Here is a 26,531-nt window from a genome sequence, read left to right on the forward strand (position 1 = left end):
GAGCCTCTTCATCCTCTCATCCTTTAGACACCACCCTGGGGTTTGGCCACAAATTGATGACTACTATATTGTTATTACTGTTTTACTACTTGATTTCCTCTCTTCTAATAACCCTCATTCTAGAAACAGACTTCAGACTTTGAAGAAGACTAGCTGAGAATTTAATGGGATCTCTCCGTTTCACAGGTGAGAAGAGTAAGGCCCAGAAAGATCAGCAGTCAGCCCCCTGATCCACAGCTGATGGATGGGGAATATAGCCCTAGAACCACAGAACTCTGGCCACGTAACATGCTGCCATGTGTGCCAAATTTATTCGACTCTTAGAACTCCCTTCTGACCATTGTCTCTCCTGTTCTTAATCTGAGTGCTCTTTAACTTACTCTGTCTCACCCAACCATACACTCAAAAAACGGTGAAGATCCTAAGTTGTGTTCTATGAGCATTTCACCCTAATAAAAACCCAGTAAGTGATCACATAAAATTTAAAATGACAAAAGTGATCTGCGTGTTCCCTGGTCGATTTCCTTTATGAGCCATTCATTCAAGTCAGAGAGCTGAATGAGGTTTTTAAAAATTTTCAACTCTTAATTTAACTTCTGCTCCTGGATCCAGCGATGATCTTTCCATTGGTGGCACCAAGCAAATGGTGTTTTGAACAAGGTTAGCTTCAGTTGATCTATTCATAAATTTCTTATGTCTTAAAAAGTTAGAAAAGTGCCTTTTATACCACCACCGTCCCTCTGAGCAAATTCAGCCTCCTGCAAATTCAGCCTTCTGTTTACATCCTTCACTTTACATTATCTAAGATTAGAATCAAACACTACTTCGTGATGGGATGCTGCAAGCATCACGGCTCATAAGAAAAAAGCAGCCTTTCCTCGAAACCTGTGACAGCCGCAATCCTCTGGACTGTCAGGGTTTTCCAGGGAGCTCACCTGTGCCAGGCAGGTGCCAAAAGCGATGAATGGAAATCCAGCTTGAAAGCTTTTATTTGATCAACTTCATGAAAAAATGGTTTTTCGAACAAGACTTCACATCTTATTTTGATTACTAAGCACAAAGAAGCAATCGATACTCTAAATTTTTAAAAAATTACCAAAAACCAAGAAAAAAAACCCCAAAGTTTCAGGGGTCACTATTATCTTAGACACTTCCCCAGCTTTCAAGAGGGAGGGGTTCAAGGTCAGGCTCTCTCTGGTGAGATGAGGGCTTCAAAAGTTGGGAAGCACAGTGTGCTCTGGGTGAAACTGTGCCGTGTTAGTGGCCAAAAACGTCCATCTGTCCCGGCAGTGGTGGCGTGCACGCCTGTGTGTTCTGCACCCGGAGCTGTGTGCCCGGGGCCCTTCTTCACTGTGTGCTGGGGAGGGAGAGCCAGCGCTTACCTGGGTACAGCGTGCCTGGAAGACCCATGCTTTGCAAGTAGTTGTGGCAACGCTCTTTATGTTCCTCTAAAGAGCTTCGCTGTTTATAGCTTCGGCCACAATATCCACATTTGTGAGGTTTACCAACTGCAGAAAACACAATTGAGTTCAAGACCCCAATTAAATATTGGCCTTATGTGTAATGGGAATGCATGCAATACAATTATTATCAAAAAGGCAAAAAAAAAAAAAAAAAGACCCCTCTACTCTTGAGAGCTAAAAGCCTTATGGACTGAGTCAAAATTGCTAAATTTAAAAATGTTACTGCCCAGGGGTTTCTTTGATTGTATCAAGAACTCCTGTGAGTCTTGTTTTGTCTTGATTTGCCCACAGTCCTAACTACCAAATTCTCTTGGATTTAAATCACTTCTTTAACTGGAGGAAATGGGCCACTGCTGTGTGATCTGGTAGATGCCCAACAACTGGGCGGAGATGTGAGGAATGCATCTACAGTGTGGTCCAGGTCTGGCATGAGCTGGTGACAGATCCAAATGCAGCCAAAGTGGATTAAATTCTGGATACTAAACTGGATAATTTGAGGTCTCTAAGAAACCACAGTGGATATAAATATACATTAATGAAATGAGCATTCATTTCCAAAATGTATTTTCTTGTTCTGGTTTAGAGGAAGCTCTGCATTTCCCTGAAAACTTAAGGATGGCATGGTTTCTGGATCAGCCCTGTCCAACAGAACTTACCATGAAGATGCAAGTGTTCTCCATCTGTGCTGTCCAATATGGCAGCCACCAGCTCCACATGACTACTGGGCATTCAAAGTAGGGCTAGAGTCACTGCGGACTGAAGTTTTGACTTTGTTGAAGTTCAACTGATTAAACTTACAATTTAAATACCACATATGGCTAGTGGCTACCATATTAAGCAGTGCAGTTCTGTATGATGGGTTTGATTCTTCCTGTACTTTATTGAAGGGTATTTTAAGGAAAGAAGACTAGCGCAAATAAATTCATACCATGACTAAGCTTAAAGACTTTAATACACAGCAATTTAAGAGATGAAATAAGTAGAGTATCTTTATTTATATGAGGAATATAACTTTCCATCCTCAGACCAGAATCTTCTCTGACTTCCTTCTTATGTTGTTAGATTTCACAAATTTGAATGCTTTGTATAAAAATCAATACCATCCAAATAGGAATGTTTGTTAAAATGGTTTATCCAAAGCTTCTACTGGTTCAATCTCTTCCTTAGGTGAATAGATGCAATGGTTTAGGAAGACTAAGACAAAAAGCAAAATTTGGGGACATTTAACAGAGGAATAAAGGGATGGATCTTTATCTGTAGAAAGCGTTTTATCACTAATGTCAGGGAAAGTAACATTGAAATATACAATGTTGCTTAAAATTGCACATTTTATTAAGTACTACCTTTAGAAATTAATAGAATATAGATAATCCCTCAATGTCCTTTCCTAGAAAAGCTATCACTGAAGCAAATTCATGTATATATGGCGCAGTGTCTGAATATCCATTTTTCTAACTATGTGATTGCTTTTAACTCTGAAACATAAGAAATATGTTCGCAGTAAGAAACTGAACTAAAGTATACCTTGCAGCATAGCCCAATATTCTGAAGGAAAGACAGTCTCTAGCTCAGCTCGTAACTCCCAAAGAAAGCAGTGAGGAATGAAGAGGGATGTCTTGCCTACACTGCCAGACCACCTGAGTACTCCTCTTATCAGTATGGGACACCTTCTATGCCTATATCACCACTATTTGTTGGTCTTTGGCACCTCAGGCCACCACAGGGGCCAGGGAAGCTATGAGGTTGATCATTTAGTGAAATGGGGGGAGTGGCCCCATTTGGATATTTTCTAAGAGTTGTGTGTCAATGGCACTCTTAGATGCCAGAATCACCAGCAGCCCTGGGTCAATGGTATAGTGTTAGCTACTTGCTCATCACTGCCTCCATAGCAGAGATAAGCTGTCCAAGTCTACCACTCTCAAGTCATTGGCCATGCTTACAGCAGGATACCATCACCACGCCTTGAAGGAAATAAGCAGGCACAGAGCCAGAATAACCAGAAATACTGCATTAGATGGTCCAAACTTCACAATGGGTAGGAGAGCAAAGAGAGCACATCCCTTCAAGTTTTAAGGATGAACATGCAGGAGAGATTTCTGTTGCAAATCCGAGTCACTGGGGATGACAATGACATGGTTGGTGTCACCTAGGGATGAGTCTTTGTGTTTTCCGCCTACATGGAATTGTGCTTCCTCCTGACCCTGATGTGGTCCTGTTGTCAACTATGCTGATGTCCACTTGACCTGCATGAATGATATGTGTGAAGTTCCTTTGTCCTAGATCACTTGTTAGGCTCTGCACAGCACCAGTATAATGGTCACATCTGCAACCTTGCATTTAGTTCCCCAGACACCTTCACTTCTCAGGGGCAACACACATGCTCCTCATTACTGACACACTATAAACACTGAAAGATGCTCACTGCCTTCCTCCCACTTTGGGAGAGCCATCTGTTCAACCTGTCCCCTGCAACAAAGCCCTCCCCAGCCCTCGACATGGGCCACACCCCTGGGGGGGAAGGGGTGGCATTTGGGAACTCCCTCCATGTTGACTACCAGGAAGGAGATGAGCATGGGGAGGAGATGGCTTGGCTGGACTGAGACAGGGAACTGGCCTTCCCAGAGGGCCTGTGACCACCCCTCTAGCCTCCCCGTGAGCTCCTGCAAGGCACCACTCCAGGAGAAAGAGTAAGTTCTCCACAACACTGGCTAAAATGCATACCACGCCCTCTTCTGGGGTCACTTACAGAATTACACATTCAGGTGGAACTTCTCTGAAAGTAAATCTCAGAAACTCCCCTGTCGGTGTGGACTCAAGCCCCTCCATCTACTGGAAGTGTCTCCTGAAGCCTTCCACCCTACCCCGGAGACTGACTGTGCCTTCCCTGTGCTCTCACTGGCCCCTTAGACACCTGTGTTGTCACACTGGTAACACGTTGGCACTTGGCTGCTTCCCACCGGCCTCCTCCACAGAGAGAGGGGCCCCTGGGCACTCTGTAAATGCTCATTGACAGAGGAACAGGCACAGGGAGAGGCCACTAGAACCTCGCCACTAACTATATCATCACACGTGGGAAGGAGACAGCCTGATTCTAGGCACGCATTCCCAGGGACGCAGCATCCCTGCCCCTGTGGGACAGCGAGACCCTAGGGAGGTCAGGAGGGAGCTGGTCTGAAGCTTCTTCCTCCCCTTCAGTGCCTCGCTCCAGAGAAGTCCCTGACCAGCCGATGGTCTGGATGATGAGCTCTGGGAGGGCAGAGGTGAAGTATCCCTGCTGGATGGAGGGCCCCTCACTCTGTTCCTCTGACATGCAAGACCATGGGGTCCTTTGATAGAATAGAAGATCCCTCAGGAGGCAGAAGATCGAACCCAATCAAAGGTGGATGTATGCTTCACAGGCTGGGAGTATTTTGGGAACTGTCAAGCGTTTTGGTCATCATGCTCTGAGACTCCGGATTATTCGAGGTGTGTTTACTAAAATCTGGTAATAGCCCCAAAGTGGCTTCTCTGCTGAGGCCTGCCTGACTTCTGGCACGAGTTAGGCCCGGGATCAGACAGGGAGGCGTGCCCCCGGAGGGAGAGGCGTGTCCCCAGTCAGGACAGATGGCGGTAGGCCCTACTCACCTTCTCTCAGCTTTGCAAAGAAACTACGCCAGCGACAGTGACCGCTACCGGAGGAGTCCTCTGCGTAAAGCAGTAATACGCGTGGCCGGACCATTCACGGAAAGAAATGTACCTGGGAACTTTCTGGGCATTAGCAGTGCCCGGTGAAAGGAGAGCTGGCAGAATCCCACAGAAGAGCCCGTACTTACCTGACGACCCCGGGAAGAGGAGCTCTCTCTGGAAAGAGTGTCTATAAAGTGGGACGTGTGTGTGTGTGTGTGTGTGTGTGTGTGTGTGTGTGTGTGTGTGCGCGCGCGCGCGCGTTGCCACCCACGTCCTCTGCTCCGCCAGGGAATCAGAACTCGGGGGACGGGGGCACTGCTGCCACAGTCCCAGGGGTGGGGGGGCCCGCTGGGGGGTGCAGTGCACGGTACCAGGCCCAGCGCACATGCTGGGGGCGGGGGGGGGGGGGGCCGGTAAGAGAGCTCCCGCGCATGCGCACACACACAGCACGCCCGCGCGCAACCTGGGTAGGGACACCTGGCACCTGCGCCCGGAGGACCTACCGGAGTGCGTCCTCAGGTGGCCCGTGAGGGCGTCCCGCCGGCGGCACGCATAGTTGCAGAGGTGGCACTTGAAGGGCTTCTCCCCGGAGTGCAGCTTGATGTGCCGGAGCAGGTTGCCCTTCTGCGTGAAGGAAGCCCCACACTGGTTGCACTGGAAAGGCCGCTCCCCTGGGAGGAGGAGAGGGATGGGTGAGAACAGAACTCGCCGAGGGGACACGAGGAGGACCTGGCGAGGAACTTGCTTCCCACGGGGCCCGGTGACTTCCACCGGCTGCAGGTTTGATAGAACATGAGGCTTTCAGACTAAACCTGCCAGCTCCTTAACGCTTCACTGGTTGGGTCAATTTGATCTGAAAATCTAATTTTTTCCCCCTAAATCAGAATGGCACATCACAATGCAAATTCAAACTCATTTAAATAAAGTGACTGCAACATTTTGTGATGAAGAGCCACTCTTCCTGATCAGCAGTTTTGGAATAAACCAATATCCAATTTTGCGTGTTGTGGCATTTGGTGGGGTTTTTAATGTGGCTTTTTTCAAAGGGTCTTTAAAATATGCCACTGAAGCAGCAAAATAAAAAGGAAACTCATTAAAAATGCATTTCAGGATCACAAGTTCATTTCAGCGTTACATTCTTATATTTAAATGAAAGGCACTTCATTATAACAGTTATAATAACTTCTTTTCATTTACATTTTTCCTGTATTTTGCCTTTCAATTTCTTCTCCATTACCTGTCTGTCCCTACGCAGGCAAATCAGGAAGGAGACAGACAGAGAGAGTGTGAGGCTCAGAGAGAGAGAGAAGGAGAAAGATTGAATAAAATGAGAAGTTAAGGAACTGTGAAGGATGCTCCACAGGGTCCAAAGAGAAGCCCCAGATCCCCCGTGGCAGGGCGTCCAAGCCAGAGGTGCACGGAGGCTTCTGGCTTTTTCCTTCTCCTCCCAAATCCTAAAACCACTAAGCTCTCACTGGCCTATACCCACAGAAGATCAGTCATAATTTCAGTACAAATCATCTAAGAGATGCGATTTAGTTGTTATTAGGAATTCTTTTAGGGGTGTCCCGGCTGAAGCGTTGGCCAAGAAAGCAGGGGGGCCCTGGCTGTGTGCAGCAGTGCCTGCCCCCGTGTGTTCAGGATCCGACAAAGAGTGTTAAGGCCACTGTGAGAAAGAAATACGCCCCTGAGCAGTCCCGGGTCTTGGACTCCAAATCAGTGACCATTTTACTTAGCTCTCGTGTAGAAAGGATGATACACTTGTCAAGTTTAAGTAAACACTAAAGCTCTTTTGAAAACAACTGCCTCTTTCTTTCTTTTCTTTCTTTCTTTCTTTCTTTCTTTCTTTCTTTCTTTCTTTCTTTCTTTCTTTCTTTCTTTCTCTTTCTTTCTTTCTTTCTTTCTTTCTTTCTTTCTTTCTTTCTTTTCTTTCTTTTTTAGAAGAGCTCTCTATGCCCACAATATCTGGTGTTGAGATACCATGAAAAAACACACACACACACACTTCCTGGTAACGGGTTTTTCTTAGGAAAAAAGAATGTGTGAAAATGTATATTTAACAATTTTCTCAATTGCTTAATGTGGTTTTGGTGAACAAGGCAGCACTTACCAAAAGCGACTAGCAGAAGCATGTCTGGGACTTAAACCGGCTTAAATGGAAAAGTTTACATTGGGCCCTGGACGTCGTAATTATCATCACTTTCATTTTTTAGTGTGCCGGGCAGATGTGCTGCTGTAAAGATGGAAACTAGCTTATAATGATACTTAATATAGGCCAGCTGAAGGGATCTTGACACCAACCAGGGTGTATTCGGTATTGTCCCAAATCTGCATCTGGGTTGAATTTGGCTGGGCAAAGAGTCAGGCAGGTGGGAGGTGACAGCAAAGCTGACTAACTGGAGATAAATCTCAAAGAGTTGGTGGCCGGGTGGCCCCCAGGAGCATCCAGTAGAGATCATTATCTATTAGAAACACTTCTGGGCCTTCATCATACACACGTGCGTGACTGTGCATATTTTAACTCCGAGTAGATGCAAGGGAAAAGAGAAGTAATTGGTTCCCGGGAGGCAGATGCAGGGAGACCAGCAGGGTGCAACAGATCATGGCAGAGTGGACCTTTGGCTGAATGTTCCGGAAAGGCCGTCAGTCGGGAGAGCTCACGCCACACAAAATGCATACGGGAAGGGTGGAGGACCCTCCTGGTGACACAAGTGTGTTGTGGTGTAACCCAAAGCTAGCTAGCTGTGTGAAGTACCCCCTCCACACTGACGAGGCGCTGGAGACCCGAAGGGCTGGGGGCAGGGGGTCGGGGGGACCCAGGTCAGACCCTGCTGTGGAGCCATTGTCCAAGCAGGAGCAGCAGCAGCGGACCGGGCGGGACAGTGCAGGAAAGCCATGCCCCCCACCCACACGACAGGGTGGGAAGCAAAGAAAGGCAGCCGTTGCTTCAAGAGTGAAATCTGTCTTCTAATTTGAGTCAATGGTTCTCGTGTATCTTGCTGTGCCTGGCATCTTAATCCTGCTGGCAAGCTTTCCTGGAAATCTATTTGTTTCTGATTGCCTGTGCTGGCATGAATATGTAACACGGGACATGGAGACTCCCGAAGACCACGTTCTCCGAAGTGACAACCCAGGGCTCAGCTCAGGGTGGTTTCCCTGTGGAGGTGTTAACAGGACAGGGGGCACAGCCCCGCTATGGGGGACAGAACGCAGCCCCCGTTACCTGTGCTCCTCGGCTGAGGCTCGAGCGTCAGCTGCTTGCTTCTTGTAGCTAAGTGACATCAAGTGCTCCGAGGCTGGATTTCTTTTACTTGGTAGGATGAAGGCTTTTTCATCATCATTAACTCAAAATGAAGTTTTTACTCTCACGGTCTACAGATGTGCCACGCCAGGGACTCTCTGTAAGCACGTCTGAGCCCCTCTGAAGAACTTAACTGGGTACAAAACAGAGGCTTCACGGGTGCCTCCGTCATAAAGTTTAAGAGGGGATGTTAGAAGAAGGTAGATTACACAATATACCCCTGAGCTGCAAGAAGGAACTCAGGCCCACCGCAACCATACCTCGGAGCAGAGTGTACTTTGGTGCTCGTGGTGATGGGAACAGGGGGGGCCCGAGACTGTCCAGAATCACCATAATTCAGACACTTGTCTTGATCTTGATTGTTCAAAGTCCCATCACTTAGGACGATACTGCTGCATATTTGCATGGCGGGGTTTCCCCCTGCATTGCGTGGCTCTTTCGTACCACTCTCCCCTGTGATTCTCACATCAACCCCGAGGTGTTGGTGGGGAAGGTAGTGCTATTACACTTGAGTTTAAAAAAAAAAAGAAAAAGAAAAGAAACTGAGCGGCAAAACCAGGGACGGAAGTGGTGGGACCAACGCACAGTACAGAGAGTGGCGCCCTCGGCACCTTTCCCAGGTGGGGCTCTGGGAAGAGGAAAGGGGGAGCCTGCCCCTGGGAGCTGTCGGGTAGCAGGGAGGGAGACCCTGGCGTGATTTATATGGCTTTCGAGTCTGAGTAAAACTGCTCTAGAAACACTGGAAACTCAGAGAATTCGGGGTGGGACTTACAGTTAGCAGAACGTGCCTTTTCTAACATACTCCACTCAGATCCCAGAGAAACGCAAACCTCCCTAGCATCGCCTGCTTATTCAAACCTCATTTGCATGCACCTGCGACCCTCCACGTTTATGTGAGTGGGGACACATCATGAAGACAACCCACGAGTTTATTCTTTCAGGTTTTGTTTTGTTTTGTTTTGTTTTTAAATAAAAGCCAGGCCAGGAACCATGACACTGACGGTCTGCATGTCCCTATTTCTGGAATGTACTCTTCCTGCAAGTGAAGGAATCAAGCGTGTTGCTCTGTGCTTGGCACTTAGCTGCTATTTGTGGGGAGAAGTGGGCAGCAAACAGCCGGGGCCACTCTGCATATCTATACTTGGCAGGTTTATTCATTAAATGCAATTATTCTTTTTATCGGGGCAGGCAGTCATTATGTTTTGGCAATTTACTATGCCAGAATTTGATTCATTTATCAAATATTTATTTAAGTGAATTTTCACAGTATAGTCAGGCTTTACATGAATTAGCAAGGAAAGGAATTCATTTGTGAGGTCTATTCCTCCATCAGGAATGTATTAACACGGTGCCAGCGTATTCTGTGAGGTGTCTATCACAGAGTAACTTACCTTCGCTTTAATTTCCAAGTCATTACAAAAGGGGAGAGCCTGACTCCTTTCATGCAAGCTTGACTTAAGGCTTGATGTGAGGGTCTATTTCATGGGGTAATTGGAAGATTAAGGACGCATTAGGAGAAGCAAAGTTTGCTTAATTTTAGAAGTTACCTTTTTATTGAAAATGCACGTTTACCCAAAGTAAGCAGGTTTTGGGGTTCTCCTGATGTATTACACATGGAAGACATCGTTTGGAGACTGCCCCGATTCAGATGTAAAACTCACAGCTCCACTGAGGCCTGAGTGCCTGGACAAGCCAGCTGTTTCGCTCAATGATTTTTCTGAATTTGGGCTTAATTTCTGATAATCATGGATTTGTTTGACCGCGGGTGAGACTCACACAAGGCTGTGATTTTCAAGTCTTCTTCCTACTTCCCTAAGTTATCCTATAAAATTCTTTGTACCTCCAGAGTAAGCATTTCAGCTGGTTTTTTGTTTTTGTTTTTGTTTTTGTTTTAAATCCCCTGGATTCAAAACCCTTTAATCTGGGCAGAGGGTGGTGGCAGATGGTGGCTCCATGATGACCCTGCGATGCCAGCCCCTCGGCAGCCGAGACTCGGGGTTCCTGTGTTTTATGTTTAAGCTTTCAGTGATCACTAGAGGTGGTGGCTTTATTGCGTTTTGCACCCCTTTAGGGCAAACGAGTCAAGTTTCTCTTCAATTCAGAGGATACCTCCTGCGTACGGTTAAAGGCAATGTGTGGCCCATTCATGTCTCGAAGACTGTCTAGGGCCATTCGAGGGGACTCCACAGTCCTGGTGGAAAAGTGTGGGACTGGTCGTTTGCCACGGCCGAGCACATGGAGGGGGGCAGATCTACTTCCCCCACCCCCTCGTGACTTTGGGCACAGCCGTGTGACACTACACTGTCCTCATCCCTTCGTGTTTGGACACAGGATACCTCCTCTGAGGCGTCCAGAGCCTCCAATAGACAGAGGCTCTGATGGGAAATTCTGTCCCCGTGTGAGATGGAAACTAGCGGCCATCAGCGATCTTGTTCTGAGGCTCCCTTGTTGGCGGGACCTGAATGCGGTGACACACTGGATTTTGCTGCTTTTCCATGGCTCACTCACGTTTCTAAAAACCGAGCTCTATGAACCTGAATTTCAAAAAGGCACATTTTACTCACGGTTTCTCAGCAGAAACCTGGAGGAGTGCATGTCAGCAGCTCGCTTTCTTTTTTGTTTTGTTTCATCTCATTTTTTCGGGGGGAGCCGTGTGGCCCAGGTGCCCTCACCGCACAGCTGCCGCTCGTTCACTGGTGGCAAGATCCCGGGCCCTCGACAGGACTGGGGGGGTGGGGGCTGTGAACGTTCCCTGTCTGATGGCTTTAAGTCTGGGTTTGAACTGGGGCACGGCGAGAAGTCCCTCTGGATGCCACCCCACAAGAACGAGGCAACCCCCTGCTACAACTTGGAGCCGGGCTGGGACACAGGGTACTCTCTTCCTGCTGCACCCCGCGGACCTTTCCGGGCCGCCAACGGAGGAACTGCGCCAGGCCTTACCAGTGTGGCTTCTTTTGTGGACCATGAGCACATTGGGGCCGATGCATATTATCCCACAGACATCACACTTTAGTTTGCCGTTAGGAAGTCGAATGCCTCCAGCTCCCGACAAAGCTCTGCTGCCTTGGCCACTGTGGGAGCCATTCATTTTCTCTCCCGCGGCATCAAGCACTCGTAAATCCTCCGCACATTCTTCCCCATTCAGCTCACAGGCACGCGCATTCTCTTCATCACTCTGAGCCTCTACTTTAACATTACTGGCTGAAAGACACAATACAGGGGCCGCTCAGTGTCATCGCAAAAAAAAAAAAAAAACAACAAAAAAACACAACAACACAGCAGCAAAAAGACAGCACATCAGAGCGGAGGAGAAGGTTCTCAGCGGCTTGTACCACCGGGACTGCAGCCCCGAACTGGGCTCCGGGGGCAGGTGCCGGGCAGCCAAGCGGGGCCGGGCCAGCAGGTGAGGCCCAGCCGACCGCGCATGCGCGGTGCCTCCCACCTGGGGCAACATCCCCGCTAAGTGGTCATCAAGCCTGAAACACTTCTCCTCCTCGTGAGGCGACCTTTCCCTGTTTCATGGGTTAACAAACTCTGGGACCAAGTTCAGCAAGCACATGCCCCCGTTTCTGGCCACGGGCTCCCCAAGGGTTTCCGCAAAGTTCTGCTTGTTTTTGTTTGTTTCTTTGGTGCATGACCCTCTTAACTCGTGTTTAGCCCCTCAGGACAACAGAACCTGCGCCCTGGAGTGGAGCCACCGTTTCCTACGGGGTTTCGAGCTGCTGAACGGCGGATGCGCAGAGTCTGTGGAGGTGACGGATGTTGTTTGCTTCTCGGGGGGCCAGCCCCACGTGTGAGGGCGGAGGGCTGGCGTTAAGGAGCACTCAGACCCTTGTTCACGTGGCATTCCTGATTCCTTTAAGTCACACTGAAGGCAGTGATTTCTGGCATTCGCATATTTGTGTTGGCAAAGAAAATCAGAGACGTTTCGCGAGCATCCTGCTGAAACACATCCTGGTGATGAACTGATGAGTCCCACCCCATAGAAAGTAGGAGAAATTACGACGACCCTGAAAGCTATCACTTCTATCATGGCCTCTATAGATTAAGAAGGACAGGGAGGTGGATTCTGCCGACTACAAGAAACAGGGACATCGACAGTAATCGTGACTATGAAACCTCAGACTGGCGTTTGGAATCAGTGGGTCTGCAGCCTTGGTCCTTGGACCAGCGGCATCAACATCAACCGAGAACTTGTCAGAGGAGCAAATTCTCCGGTCTTCCCCAGATGCGCTGAGCTAGAAGCTCCAGGGGCTGGGCCCAGTGCCCTGTGTTGTCACGAGCCCCCAGGGGATTCTGACGTACAGGCATGTCTGAGACCACGGTTTTAAATAATCAACCTAGTTAGTAACCCTCCAGGTTCATTTTATGCAATGCTTTGACTATAAAAGTCAAGAGCCCAGACTCTGAAGTTGGCATTTGTGGCTGGGAATGTCAGCTCCACTCGTGACGAGCGCTGAGCTCTCAGGGTCAAGTTACACACTTTCTCTGTGCCTTGGTTTTCACATCTGTCAAGGCTGGAAGGATCGACAGTGGCCGGCCGGGGTACTGTGAGGACTCAGCGATAGATGGATGAGGAGTCAGCTTAGCACGGGGACTGGGGGGATCAAGTGGAAGCACATTCCCAACAGAGCTGTCCGTGGAGGAGGGGCCCCCTCACCCCAATGACATTTGGGACACTGACTCTGTGCCAGGCACACAGCAGTTTACTTGCTCTGTGGCATTTAGCTCTCACAGGGACCCGCTAAGGGAGGTCATGCCGTCATCCTATTTCACAGTTGAAGATGCCCAGGCACAGAGAGGCTGAACTACATGGGAGGGTCACACAGCTAGCAAGGGACAGACCTGGGAGGTAGCTCAGGCCGCCTAGCTCCACCGCCCACATTCCTAGCTGCTGGACCACCAAGATTTTCCCACTAGCTCTCTGGGGAGACAACTAAATAAATAAATGGCACGGTGAGTTGGAACATGGTCCAGAGCCCAAGAGGTAGAATCTCCTCTCACCAGATCACAGTGTCACATCCACAAAGAGGGAGTCCCCTCCTGTGGTTTCCTACTAGATTCCAAAGACCAGACACCCAGGCACACCCCAGAGGGGCCTCCTGCTGACCTCTCCCAGCTGCCAGAGAAAGGGCCCAAGTCCCACCGATACGGCAAGTACAGGACATGAGGCAGGCCAGGTGGTGGGTATGCCATGAGGCTTTCTGACCTCAGAGCTCTTTAGAATCTGTATTCCTAGGTATGCGCCATGTACTTTTCCAAGTGCAAGCTCATTCTCTGGGGTCTCACTGGCACCAGCTCTGCGCTAGAATGCTCTGGAAACATGGTGGTCAGGTTTCAAAGACTTCTGAATGCCTTCACCTGGGATTATTTGTAATCATCTGACTGGTGGCTTGTGTTTTCTCAGATGAGACTGGGGCATTCCAGAGCACGGCGGGGCACATGACTGTGGGCATGGCAGGTTCTTCAGCCAGTGGTGCTGAGACAAGGGGTATAGGTCCATGCACCTGTGGCTGGAGAGGTGTGGGGACATGGAGAGAACAGACCCTCGCCAGAAACCCTCACTTTTTGCACATGGTTAAGGCAGACGTGTATGGATGTGACCCTGTGGTATGCTGTGTGCTGTGCATTGTTGATGATGTATGGGCCCTTCCTGGTGACAGGCAGGAGAGCAGGAAAGCAGTGGGGTGACCTTCAGGGTGACATAGGCCACAGCAGGTCACCTGCAGCGTGGAAGGAAGGAGGCAAGGGTGGCCTGGGGGGGCACGGTATGGGTATCACCTTAGGTACCATGGAATCCTTCAAACCAGACCTGATTCCCATCATAATCCGGCTTTCTTGTTACTATGATGCCATGTGATAGTCGAGAACAGTAATGGAACTGAAACAGGAGGCTCAAAAGGCATGAGAGCCTATGAGAAGTGACCCTGTGATTCTGTGGACCCCAGGTACAGGTTGAGGTCCATCTGGTCAGTGCTGGAAGAGGTAAAGCTCACAGAGTGGAATTCAGAGTGCCGTGAGGCTGCAGGTCTGTGAAGGAAAGAGTGTAGACAACAGCCCAGGTCATTGGGGGCCATGAGTGACGGGAGCTCAACAGGGGCCCCTGGAAGCAGTTGCTACCAACGATTCCAGGTCGGAGCCAGGTGGCAAGTGCAGAGAGTTTTAGGGCTGGGAGCTTGCTGGCACTTCGGGGACAGATTCCAGGCCACGTTAGGACAGGAGAGTTCTGTAGGGCCCAAGGGAGAAGGGATGACAGGGAGGGGCAGGGAGATCAGAGTGGGCAACACTGTCCCCACGGGCACACCAGAGTCAAGCACGGTTCTCTAAATAGGGGCAAAAAGCATTCCTATCTTTTTGTTTTTTAAAGATTTATTTATTTTTTGGAGAGAGAGCAGTGGGAGGGGCAGAGGGAAAATCTCCAGCAGATGCCCTCAAGAATTGCTATCTCTGTACAAATGCAAAGTAGGTGCTGGCCACACAGAAGGGATGGATGGACTCCCACCCTCCGAGAAGGGTGTCCATGAAAGCGGGGTGTCCCCTCTGGCTAGGAGGGGAACACAGGCAGCAGGCTTATTATTTTCAGGGGTTCAGAGCACAAACCTATCATAATACGTCACAAACACACCGGTCTCGAAATTGTGATCTAACAGTTATGTCTGTTACTTATGTATGTCCAGTCCCCTTAAGTTAAAATACACCTTTAAAAAAATACAAACTCAGGAGGGAGGAGGTGTCGGTCCCACTTATCCAAATGTGAAAAAGGGTTTGGGGATTTGGCTCAATTAGCTATGTGGCTGGGAAAAGGAGAAACAGAAGATGCAGACTTGGGGTCCCGCACGGGGTGAGATCCAGAGTCCTGGGCCAGGCCGTGCGCCTCCTTTAAAAGGACAAGCCCAGCCTGAAGGGTCAGAAGGAAGTCAGCGGGGGTTGATCACACTGGGGGTGTCCGCGGAGCTGGACCAGCTCGGAGAAACAACCCGTGGGGCCGAGAGGCTGAGGCTGGATAGGAGAGCAGGTGGCCTGGGCGGCCCAGGCACAGCACGGCTCGGAGGTGGTGCCCGGGTGGCGGGCCCCTTCTGCAGCCGGGCAGGCGGCCTCTCACTCATGGAGCAGAGGGGACACTTGAGTGGATCACCTCCTCCTGTATCTCTGAGTACACGAGTGATGGAGGACTCAGGAGGCCTGTCCGACTGCTGCATTTGTGGGCCCGTTATTTTGAATTCCACAACCCCGCAGAAGTGAAGGCGCTGGCAGTTGCTCCACCTAATGAAGAGTTCAGGACAGATGACTGGCATTGATTTAAGCCATCCACCTGTTGCCTGGAGCCCAGCCAAGGGAGGATGCAAGGTTCCTACTCTATTCCCTTGAGAAAAATCAAATGGAGCAGGACGAGTCCTCACGTCCTTCATCACTGGTCAACTTGAATGACACAGGTCGACCCGACCAGTCACTTCCATGGAACAGAGGGTCTTTCCTCGTTTGTGTCTATTGTACATTGGTCCGCCCCTCGGATGATGTCTCTGAGCTAACTGGGGCTCGTGTTGACTGACTGTCCCTTCCCTGGACTCCTAAACCACTCCATCCACCCCGTTTTCTCAGAGCCGGATCTTCTTAGGTGTGCTATTGTGTCTATGAAATGCTAGACTCTGCCTCAATGTGGGGATTATACTTATAAATATTTTGCAACTATCTCCCCCCCCCCAGCACTTAGAAAAATGTTGGGCTCAGGACAGCACTGAATTGAACTGATTAAATATAGAACATAAGGTGAGACTCACATGCTTCTTTACCCCCAACGCTCCGGCTCAGGCCTAACCCTGCAGCTCTTCCACTGCCTCTCGAGAGTGCATGGACAGGGGCCCGATTTTATTATTTAATAAACATGGCTTATGTTAAGAGCGATGTCTTCAAATCTGAGTCAAAAGCTACTTTCCTTCTCAGATGCTGTCTTACATTAGGAAAAATTAAAATATTCTTGTTACATAATTTAGAGGGTTCTACATTATTAGTTAACACAGCAGACCTAAGAGAGACCCCCAGACCCCTAAGGCAAAGTGGACCTCAGCTCATACACAAGTTCAGCACTGAACAGTCTGGAGAATCGAGGGAACTCAGGGTCAATGGGGCCAGGAGGCCTCTGCATGTTGCCAAGCACTGCACGTACTCATGAATGATTCAAATGTTTTAATGCATAGATATAACGTGCCCTGCCAGTCCCCACCTGACAAATGGGTTGTGTTTCCTCCCTCTTTTCCTTGCCCTTCTGGAATGTGTCTTTCTATTTACTGGTAAGATAAATGTTCGGTCCTCAGACTGTGCTTTTCCATGGAGAGTTTATTCTGAAATCATCCCTATGGTCTGAGTTTAGGCCACGTGGGCCTCAAGTACTCCATATTTTAAATGAAAAAGAAAATGAGAGACAGAAATAGTCCTGCAACCAGTGACTAGCAAGCAAAACATAAAGGGAATAAAAATATTTATAAGACATCTTGAATGAGTGTAATTAAATTAAAATTTGAGACGAAGAAGAAATATGTAGATGTTTTTGTGCTGCCTCTAAAAGAGATTTAGGGGAACTTCTAAGCATTTTTAAGCTAATAAAACCACTTATTATAAAACTTTTATCATTTAAAACATAGGGGTTTGAGGGCACCTGGGTGGCTCAGCCCATTAGGTGTCCGACTCTTGATTTCAGCTCAGATCATGGTCTCAGGGTCATGAGTTCAAGACCCGTGTTGTGCTCCACAGCCAACAACAGCAGCAACAACCCCCCCTCCAAATAAACCTAATAAAATGTAGAGGTATTTTTCTTGTCAAGATGCATGATTAGACACATTTTTATCCTTATTTGATACTTTTGTCCTTTAAATGAAATGAAGTCAGGGACAGAGAAGAGGAGGAGTCTGACAAAGGAATGATTTACAAGCACATTTACATTTCCTCAGGTAACTGGGAACACAAACTAGGATAGAGAAGGTAGCAAGGTTCAAACAGTTTATATTTTAATTTTCAAGAAGGAAAACAAAGAGGTGAGGCAGGGTGAGCAGGGTAATTCTCCACCCTGCCCACCAGGTGGCGATGTTGGCCCAGAACAGCTGGGTTGTTGTTGGGGTGGGGGAAGTCCTCCAGGTCAACAGCCATCTGTGGGGGAGGGGGGGTATTTACAGTCTGGGGAGGTGGGACGGGGCGGGGAAGAAAGAGCTACAAGCACCTTGTGAATCATTTGCATAAATATATAGACAGACATATATCAAAACATGCATCATCTACCTTATAAAATCTGCAAGTAGCATATATCTTCATATGAGCACATCACAACATTCTTGCCCCTGAAACTCCCTCAGATGTAGTGAAAATATCTCAGAACGTGTTTTCTTACTCTTATGTGCATTCTCAACATTTCAGCAACGTGATTGTTCATCTCAAAATTAACATGACTTCTCTGCCCTAGCACTTTCATGCTTTATGTAATCATAGGAGTGCACACACCAATATATATATGCACATAGAAACACATATACCTACATCCATCTCTCCCAGAAATAAATCTCAAACTATTGTCTTCAAGTTGAATCAAAGGAAGATTAGTAAGAGAAAGATCTCGATACTTCTATATCCTGGGAAAGCAGTCAATTTTCAATCTGAGTTGTTGCTAAATCCTTTAGCTATGAAAGAGTTTTGATGACCAGGTTGACAGAAACTTACCTTTCCCATCACTGACACTTTTCGGATTGCGCCTGGATCAGTAACTGTTACAGTATTAATGAGCAGGCCCTGTTAGCTGATGTTGCTTTACAACAGGAGAGAATTTATTAAAGCAGGCTCTGAAGGCTTTGGTCCTAAGGGGGTGACGAACTTGTGCTACTTTAAATATTTTAAAGCATTTTTTAAAAAGCATATTCTATTCCTTAAAATACCTTCAAAGGTGCTGCCCTGATCTATCTATGGTTTATCATCTCTCAATACCTAAAAATGAAATTAACATCTGCTTTTGGTTTAACAGCTCAGACCAGGACTGCCCTGCACACATGAAGCACTGAGTGTGTCCGCTTGGACAACGAGGAACCGCCCCGCAGACTAACAGCCCCAAAGCCCTGCGATGTTTCTCTTCTCGGTTCTGAAATTAATACTTGAGGGCAACAGAGGGAGAGTCTGTCTCTTCCTCCTGTCCCACAAGTTTGTAAAAGTCATTGTGCGCACACGTTGGGCTGTTTCATGGTGACAGGAAGTCTGGCCATTTTATCATCACACTCACTCGGAAGGATCACATTAATGGCAGAACTGTTGACTAGCATTAGTAGAGTAACAATTCGGTGCTAGTGTTACTTCTACCCTGATTACTCCACCAAAAGGCAAGTTCCACAGTCTAATCTTCCAATGGTCTGAAATGTTACATGTGCACTTTATTGTATCAGTGATGACCTGGATGGTAGATGTGTAATGAACAGGATGGGCAATATTTATCTCATTTTTTCAAGTATGAAGGCGGGTGATGAAGAATCATGCATTTACAATATTTACACTATGTAAACTGAGTATGAAATGAATACATGTTTCTGTTTTCTAGAAGCAAGGCATATACTTACGAGAGAAAGATTTGGGAATTAGTGCATGAAAATCCCTAAAGCCATCGGCCCCATATACAACTGCAATAAAGAAGGAGAAGAGAAAGCTGGCTTTTGATAGTGTTCATGAGACATAGTAAACATTTAAAAGAAAGGGTTATTCTTTTTTTAAAAAAGAAGTATTATTGCTCAAAACCATTAGTTAGCTACTAATCTGTTACACTCAGCCTTCATACAGGCAACTGAAAAGTGACCCAGTGAGGTTCACAAACAGGACTGTGACATCCACAGGTCTGAGCTCCTGGCACGTTATCCACAACCCCTGCTATGCTAACCATCTTGGGGATCATAACCAAGAACACGTTCTAGACCATGAAGAACTTTTCAGCACAATCGGTACACATGGACCCCAGATCTGAGCATCGTGGCATCCCACAACACAACGTCCCGGGAAAGCACGTAGCTTCAGAAAAGCAGTGTGTTTCTTACTGGGCTGAGCACATAGCAAATGTTCTTCGTTCACCTTTACACCATTTCTTAGAAAGTGTTCATAGAAAATTAGAAGTGTTCACACAACACATTGAGTGGGGAAAAATTAGTGTTTTCCCCTACCTCAAAAAGAGTTATCAATTTCTGTGGGTATACCTTATCAGCTGCTTTCATAAATGTTATCAGAGCCTCAAATCTTCAAGTTCTTGTTCTGTTTTTATAGGTCAGAGCTTCCCACCATGTGTCTATGTCTGAAGGCTTAGTAGATACCACCCACGTGCACACATGGAGCACGCATGCAGATGTGTACACGCACACACACAGTTTTCTCTCCAAGGGTGGCATCCCAACGTCTATCGGAGTTAAGAGCACAGCATAGTTGCTAAATTAAACTTGTTGGATCACCCACTGAATTAGCAGAGGAGAGACCCCATGGTCTCCTGCAGGAAACAGATCTGCTGAACCTTGCTGAAACTGGTTCAAGCTTCCAAACTTGTCTGACCACAGACCCTCCTGGTTTTCCCAGGAAACACTTGTTAAAATATTGGGATAATGGGCAAAGCTGTTCCTTGAGTGGCCACCTTAATTATTTCCCATCAAACCCTCAGTCTCCCTTACTTATACTCTCCCTTGACAGTCCAAATCTGACAGAGACCATCACTATTATGCATCCCATCGAATAGGCAGGTCAGCAGTGGCTTCCCCAGGGTGCACCTGTGCTTGATGTCCACAGCCAGCCAGCTAAATGATGCCGATTTTACAGTGATCTTTGCACTGAGCTCCAACCCCAGTCTCTCTCTGCATGGGGGTTTAACCATCTCAGATGATGGGAGAAAAGGCAAAGTGTTGCCTTTTAAAAATGGGGGCATTACAATATATAATCTGACTCTGATTAAATTTTTAATTGGATGCTGCCACATGCCGAGATGCAGCTCAGATGGGATGGGAAAGCCAGTCTCCCTGGGTGTCCCCTCAGCTCCACGGGCCACAGCTTGTATGCATCGTGATGAACACGTGGCAGGAGGTGCTCGTGGTCACCAGTAACTTACAGGTACAGGAACAAAGGGATTTGAAAGGTACACTATCTACAAACTGTCTGAAGGTGGAAAACGTAGACTTGCATAAGCCCTGAAATACAGAACATTATCACAATACTTCATTATACATTAAATGTTCATCATTTTCAAGAGAATCTGTTCCTTGCCTACCATAATTCAAACTTTTTGAGTTTTGTCCTTCATCTTTGATTCCCTAAAATAGACAACAAGCTTAAAAAACAAAACACAGCAATAGCTACCGAGTTGTTCTACTTCCCCCTAAGAAAACTGAGCCGATAGGAATTCGCTCGTGGTCATGCACCGCACACATTCACGCACAACCACCTTCTCAGTCCGGAAGAAGAGCATGGCATTCCCATGCATGGTAATTATGCACCACAGGAAAATGTGTGAAACTCACCCTATCCTGTCCTGTCTAGGTTTGTCTGCTTCTGTCCTGTCTGGTTCTTTCTGGCCCTGTCCTATCCTGTCAGGTCCTATCCATTTCTGTCCAGTCCTGTCCCATCCTAACCTGTCCGGTCCTATCCTGTCCAGTTCTGTGCACTTCTGTCCTCTCCGCTTCTGTCTGGTCCTGTCCTGACTGGTTCTGTCTGGTCGGGTCCTGTCTAGTCCTTCCTGTCTGGCCCTACTTTACTCTATTTTAGTCTATCATCATGGAAGGCACTCACGGGAGTTTGTAAATGCCAGGTACTTGGGAAGAACTTTCCATAAGCTGCTTTTAATCTTCACCATGGTCCCACAAGGCAGGAACTATCACCAGTTTACCAGGAAGGAGACTGGTGCTCGAAAGAGGCTCTGGAATTTGTCCTCCTGGTGGACATGGAAAGGTGCAAATCTGAGACTATATCTAACACATTACATTCGTATTCCAAACACGCATGCTCCCTGTGCAGGAAGGGCCTTTGAAAAGCTGTGTTTTCTCTGTCATGGTGCTTGAGAGGCATCAGGAGGGATGTTACTGTGGCTGCACACACATGCTCCCCACCCCTGGGGGCCATGGCATTTACCAACAGTCCCCCATAAGATGAGATGGTTTAGCCACCAGCGATTTGGAAAGGGTGACCCCCTGGCTCTGCCCTCCATGTGGCTATCCCCATCCCAGCTCATCCAGCCCCCGGGACATAGTGTCTCACGAGTTCCTGTCTCTCCCTGAGCCGGCTGGTCACTCACGCAGTCTGACGGTGCTCACATGCTTCTGGTGAGCCCTCAGGTGGGCCACAAAACCTTTCTTCTCACTCATGTGGGGAGAGGTCTTGCAGGTGCAGACCTGTCCTGTCCCTTAGCACAATCCTGCCCGTAAGCCTAAGACTTGAGGCAAAGCAGCCCCTCTCGCTGGGGCTCGATGCCGCCCCGTGGGAGCAGGGAAGTGATGCTTCCATGAGGGGCTTTCAGACTTGTGTTCCATCCTTTAGTAAATCCCACCCCAAATTTTAGCCCATTGTTTTACGAAAGGGTACAGATAGAAAAAGATTCGATGTATCTTAAATTTTCTAAATGTCATGAAATGTATTCTTCTCAAGAAAAAATATAGTTCATTCAGTAGGAATTTTTATTTGCCAAATTGTCACGAATATTTTCAAAGAAAATGCTGTCAATGGCTCAGATTCTGAAATCTATTCAGACTGCCACCCTGACGAACATTCTGGAAAAAAGATGAGATGCCCACAAACTGCACTTGTCAGTTCGCATTCGGTCGTGCATGTGAATCTCTCAGGCTGTTGTCACCTTAGGGAGACACGAAAACAGACCTGAGATTTTCAAAACAGGAGGAGGAAGTCTGTTCCACTTTCAAGTCAAAGAAGGACACTGACAACTTTCTGGGGAGAGTCAACATTTTCAGATTTGTACTTAGGAGAAGTTAGTAATATGCTGGGGTCTGACTTTTATACGTATTCCTCAATATTAGCCTATCGGGCACGGTCAGATCATTAGCGTCCTATTGACTTGTGTACGTATGGTCTGCAGTGACCTTTTCAAGGCTTACAGATCTGGCATTTCACGAATGGCAGCCTAACTGCCCCCGCACCAGCAACAGGGTCCCCGACTGAGATGGTAAAGAAAGGCCAAGGACAGGACGGGAGACCCCTGCCACAGCCGAAACACCAAGGCTGTGCTCCTGCTAGGGAATTAGTTAACCTGCATAGTTAACCTGCAAATCCAGATTCTCGTGGAATTCTTCCATACCTACACATTCCTGGGATGGATATTTTTTCTTAACCCATACTCGACGTTGGGGAGCTCCAGGTTCTGCCCGGGAAGAGAGCGCTAGCTAATGTCTCCTGATGGCTCATTCCAGGAAGGCACTGTTGCTCCAGCCTTACCTAAGAGGAGGCTGAACTACAGGCAAGTTTAAAGTCTGACCCACAGACACAGAGCTGAGGAATGCTGGTGTGAGGTCTTGTACCTAAGCTGAGTCAGTCCTAAGCAGCTCCCTCCAGGACACGCTGAGCTTCTCCTCCCGTCTCCTTTCCAGGTTTTGGGGACCCTGGCATGTAGGTTATGGTGTCTCACTCAGCCCTGTACCCTGCATGGCCCCAGCAGAATGCCACATACTGAGGGGCACACGAAATGTTTGTAAAAGGAGGCATCGGACATATGCCAGGGCCTCCCGGCTGTGGGTACTCACCTGGGCTCTGTTACCACCCGGCTCGCACAAATCTGAACTCAAGATCTCTCTGCAGACCCAGCTATCCTTCCTCCAACTCATCTGCACTAATGGTGCTCGCATCTGCATTCCCAGAGCTGGAACGCACACAGGTCTCCCCTCCACCCTGGACTCCCACAGTCTACTTCTGACGCGGCAGACCTTCTCGAGCTTCCTGCTTTCCAGTCACATCACTTCCCAGCACAGCCACCCAGCCGAGGCTGCCATGGCCCTCGCCACATCCTGCCAGTGCTTCCTGGCCCGCCTGGCACGCTGGTGGAGACGCATCCTGTGGACCTTGCCTTCAGGTTCCCCTTCATCGGTCTTGCCCCTGCCCTAAGATGGTCATGCCAAAGGATGCCTTCCCCAGCCAACATCCACTCCCAAAGTTCCCACTGGCTGGCACTGTTACTGCGAGCCCCAAATCCCAAGACCAGGGTTCAAGTCCCCCCAGAACTGGTCCCCAAGGACAGTGACTCTCTCAACAGGTCATTCCGCTCAGATAATCAAATGCATGAACCTTATGGAAAAATGTAAGAAAAAGCAAACTCACCAACTGCACCTCGTTTGTGGATACCCTGCAGCTTTCATTCAGCTGTGCTGATCATTATTTCCTTTCTTTTTTTTTAAGATTTTATTTATTTATTTGACAGAGAGAGAGACAGCCAGCGAGAAGGGAATACACGCAGGGGGAGTGGGAGAGAAAGAAGCAGGCTTCCAGTGGAGCAGGGAGCCCGATGTGGGGCTCGATCCCAGGACCCTGGGATCCCACCCTGAGCCGATGGCAGACGCTTAACAACAGCCACCCAGGCGCCCCATATCATGATTTCCTAAGTAAGCCTTTGCTGCCGTAGGAACGGGGTCCCCTCCTGGAGCCCTGTCCACCTCCAGCCTCTTCAGGACTGGATATCCCCCCTGCACCCTCCCATCCTAGAGATGCCCACCCCAAAGCCGGCTCTCTCTCTCAGAGCATCTCCAGCCCAGAATCCTTGTGGCACCTGCTCATTTCTGGACTTGATGTGGTCTGGACCCCAATTCTGTGCTCAGTTGAAGAGGCTACATGTACTGGCTTCCCTCTTCCCCCCTTCCCCTCCTCCCGCACATGCCTAGAACACACAAGGTGCTCAGGACAGCACTGCTGAAACAACAGACTTTACTATACTTTCTGAAGACAGCTATTGGATCTGAACATTTTCAGTTCATTCACATCCAGTGAGAAGTTGCAAAATATGCAGCAGAAAGCACTTTCATTTTCTATGCTGGCAGCGAGTGGGGCTCCCAAGAAACTGGGTGCATTCAGAGCCAGTTAGGAACAGGGAGCATCATTCTCACTGATTTCTGCTCAGGGCGGACTTGACTGCAGTTTGTGTCCACTGAGCACACGTGCACTGGCTTTCAGGTTGAATGGGTCCCTTGGCCTGGGTCACGTCCCCTTAAGGGAAGACAGGGACAGCTTCTGGATAGTGGGGTGCAGCAGACTTCGGATCAGAGGCGTGTTTGGCATTCGGCTCCACCTCCCATCCGCTGTGTGGACTGAGAGGTCCAGGGCCACCTACTCTGAGCCTCAGTTTCCTGCCCTGCCATGTGAGAATAATCATATCTATCCTCGTCAGGTTTATGTGAAGACTTAGGCCCTCAGTGTGCTGAAGGTTTTTTTTTTTTTTTCTTTGTGGAAAAGCACAGGCAGATAAACACCCATCTTGTCAACAAACACTTCAGGGCGTATGGGACCAGCTAGAGTCCACTAACATTTTTCTAAATGGGGGAGAAAATCAGGGAGAATGCTTTGTGGGATCCCTGGCTGTGACAAGCGAAGATGCATGTCCTCAGGGGAACTGCTCTTGGCACCGTGACCCCCTGGGTCCGTGCAGGCTTCCCTTCGGCCCAGAAGAATACGCCTGCTTGGTGCTCCCCTCCACTTGGGAATTACGCTGATGGTGTTTTAGGTGAACTGCCAAGGTCGTGTGACAATTTCAGTTACTTGAACTGGACCTTGACAAAGATGGTTAAAGTCAACTTTGCTTTACTTCAAACTCCAGCTGTCAGATCTGCCTTCCAGAACAGACAGGGTGCAGAGCTGACCGAGAGGCTGGGGAAGAGATGAAAACCCGGTTCCGACCCTCTCTCTCTCAATGCAGCACAGCTGGGCACCTATCCTACTTTGTCTATGTTTTAGTAATTACACTTGTCATGTCTCACAGTGAACTGAATCCCAGACCTGTAATTTAGAAAGGGAAGAACACCAAGCGAAGAGTTTCCTTCTGAAGGGTACAAGTAAGAAAACAGCAGGTTCAAAAACCATGATTCTATTTATGGGATTAGCTCTGAAATTCACTGCTTTGGTGCCATTTGTGGCCTCCTGTCACCACCCTCCAAGGCACAGTTCATCACAACTTGGGGGTGAGACATCCCACAGATTAAAGAACAGGGTGAGGCATACTTTCTGTCAGTCATGTCCTTCTTGCTCTTTGATTTTTTTTTAATGAAAAACTACTTTTCTTTCAGTAAAAATAATATCTGCCTGCGCTAAAGATTGCAAGTGTGCAGAAGCAGCAAGATGAGATTTGGGGAAATTCACCTCCAACCCCTGTAAATATAAGAAATCACGCAAGGGAGAACATGGAGAATAATCTTAAAATAAATAATAAGAACAGAGTGACAGAGCTTAATCCAAGCTTTAAAAAGAGAGAAGGGGCATTTTCAGACCCTGAACCAGGCCAGGAGGAAATGAAGTTGGCTGGAGAAACAGTGACAAGAGAGCGAGGTCCCGTCCTGTGCCAGGGGAGGACGAGCCAGTGAAGCTCCGGGCAGAAGTGACAAGGTGAATGTCCTCCTCTACTCCACTTCTCATCTCAGGGAGGGACGTTCGTGCTGGGGCGCACAGGCCCAAACATAAGGGAGGTACATTCTACAAAGCGACTGTGCCAACGCGCAGGCGTGGCCACCCCGGTGTGTCCGTGGCCGATGGCTGTGGATGCAGGGCCACCTTGCCAGCAGGCCCTGCAAGGACAGGGACAGCGCTGTGCTCCCCCTGTGCACAGGGCAGGGCTCACTCCCAGCACCGAGGGTAAGGGACGCAGGACCCACAGATCGCCAGCGGCCGGGGCGCCTGCAACGTGGGCCGCGAAGCTAGGCGCCTGTCAGCTGTTTGCGCATGCGCTCAGGCTGAGGTCCCTGCACGCGTGCTTCAAATGTGGTTTTTCCGCGGGCACATTCGTACTGAAACAACAGGCGGAATTCTTGCTGCCAGGGGGAAGGGAGTGTGGCAAAATGTGGCACGGAAGAGGAAAGGAAATATTGCAACCGGATGTTACACCTGCCGGCTTCTCGAGTGTGGGGGCCGTG

The 26,531-nt window shown here is 48.4% G+C and overlaps 1 protein-coding gene across 9 annotated transcripts in view; it reads right to left on the minus strand.

The window, feature by feature from the left end:
* The window catches only part of IKZF1 (IKAROS family zinc finger 1), a 95,147-nt gene that overhangs the window by 16,633 nt on the left and 51,983 nt on the right, over positions 1 to 26,531 (minus strand). For 6 of the 9 annotated variants that reach the window (XM_048213054.2, XM_026501780.4, XM_026501789.4 and 3 more), the window contains exons 4-6: positions 11,371 to 11,631; positions 5,633 to 5,800; positions 1,383 to 1,508 (exon numbers count right to left, since the gene is read on the minus strand). In XM_048213054.2, coding sequence (XP_048069011.1) covers positions 1,383 to 1,508; positions 5,633 to 5,800; positions 11,371 to 11,631 — 555 coding nt within the window. The remainder of the gene's footprint in view (positions 1 to 1,382; positions 1,509 to 5,632; positions 5,801 to 11,370; positions 11,632 to 26,531) is intronic. The other 3 variants (XM_057304311.1, XM_057304310.1, XM_057304309.1) reach the window with 1 other exon arrangement.

Source organism: Ursus arctos, unplaced genomic scaffold (assembly GCF_023065955.2).
Source record: "Ursus arctos isolate Adak ecotype North America unplaced genomic scaffold, UrsArc2.0 scaffold_3, whole genome shotgun sequence".
Taxonomy (NCBI): Eukaryota; Metazoa; Chordata; class Mammalia; order Carnivora; family Ursidae; genus Ursus; species Ursus arctos.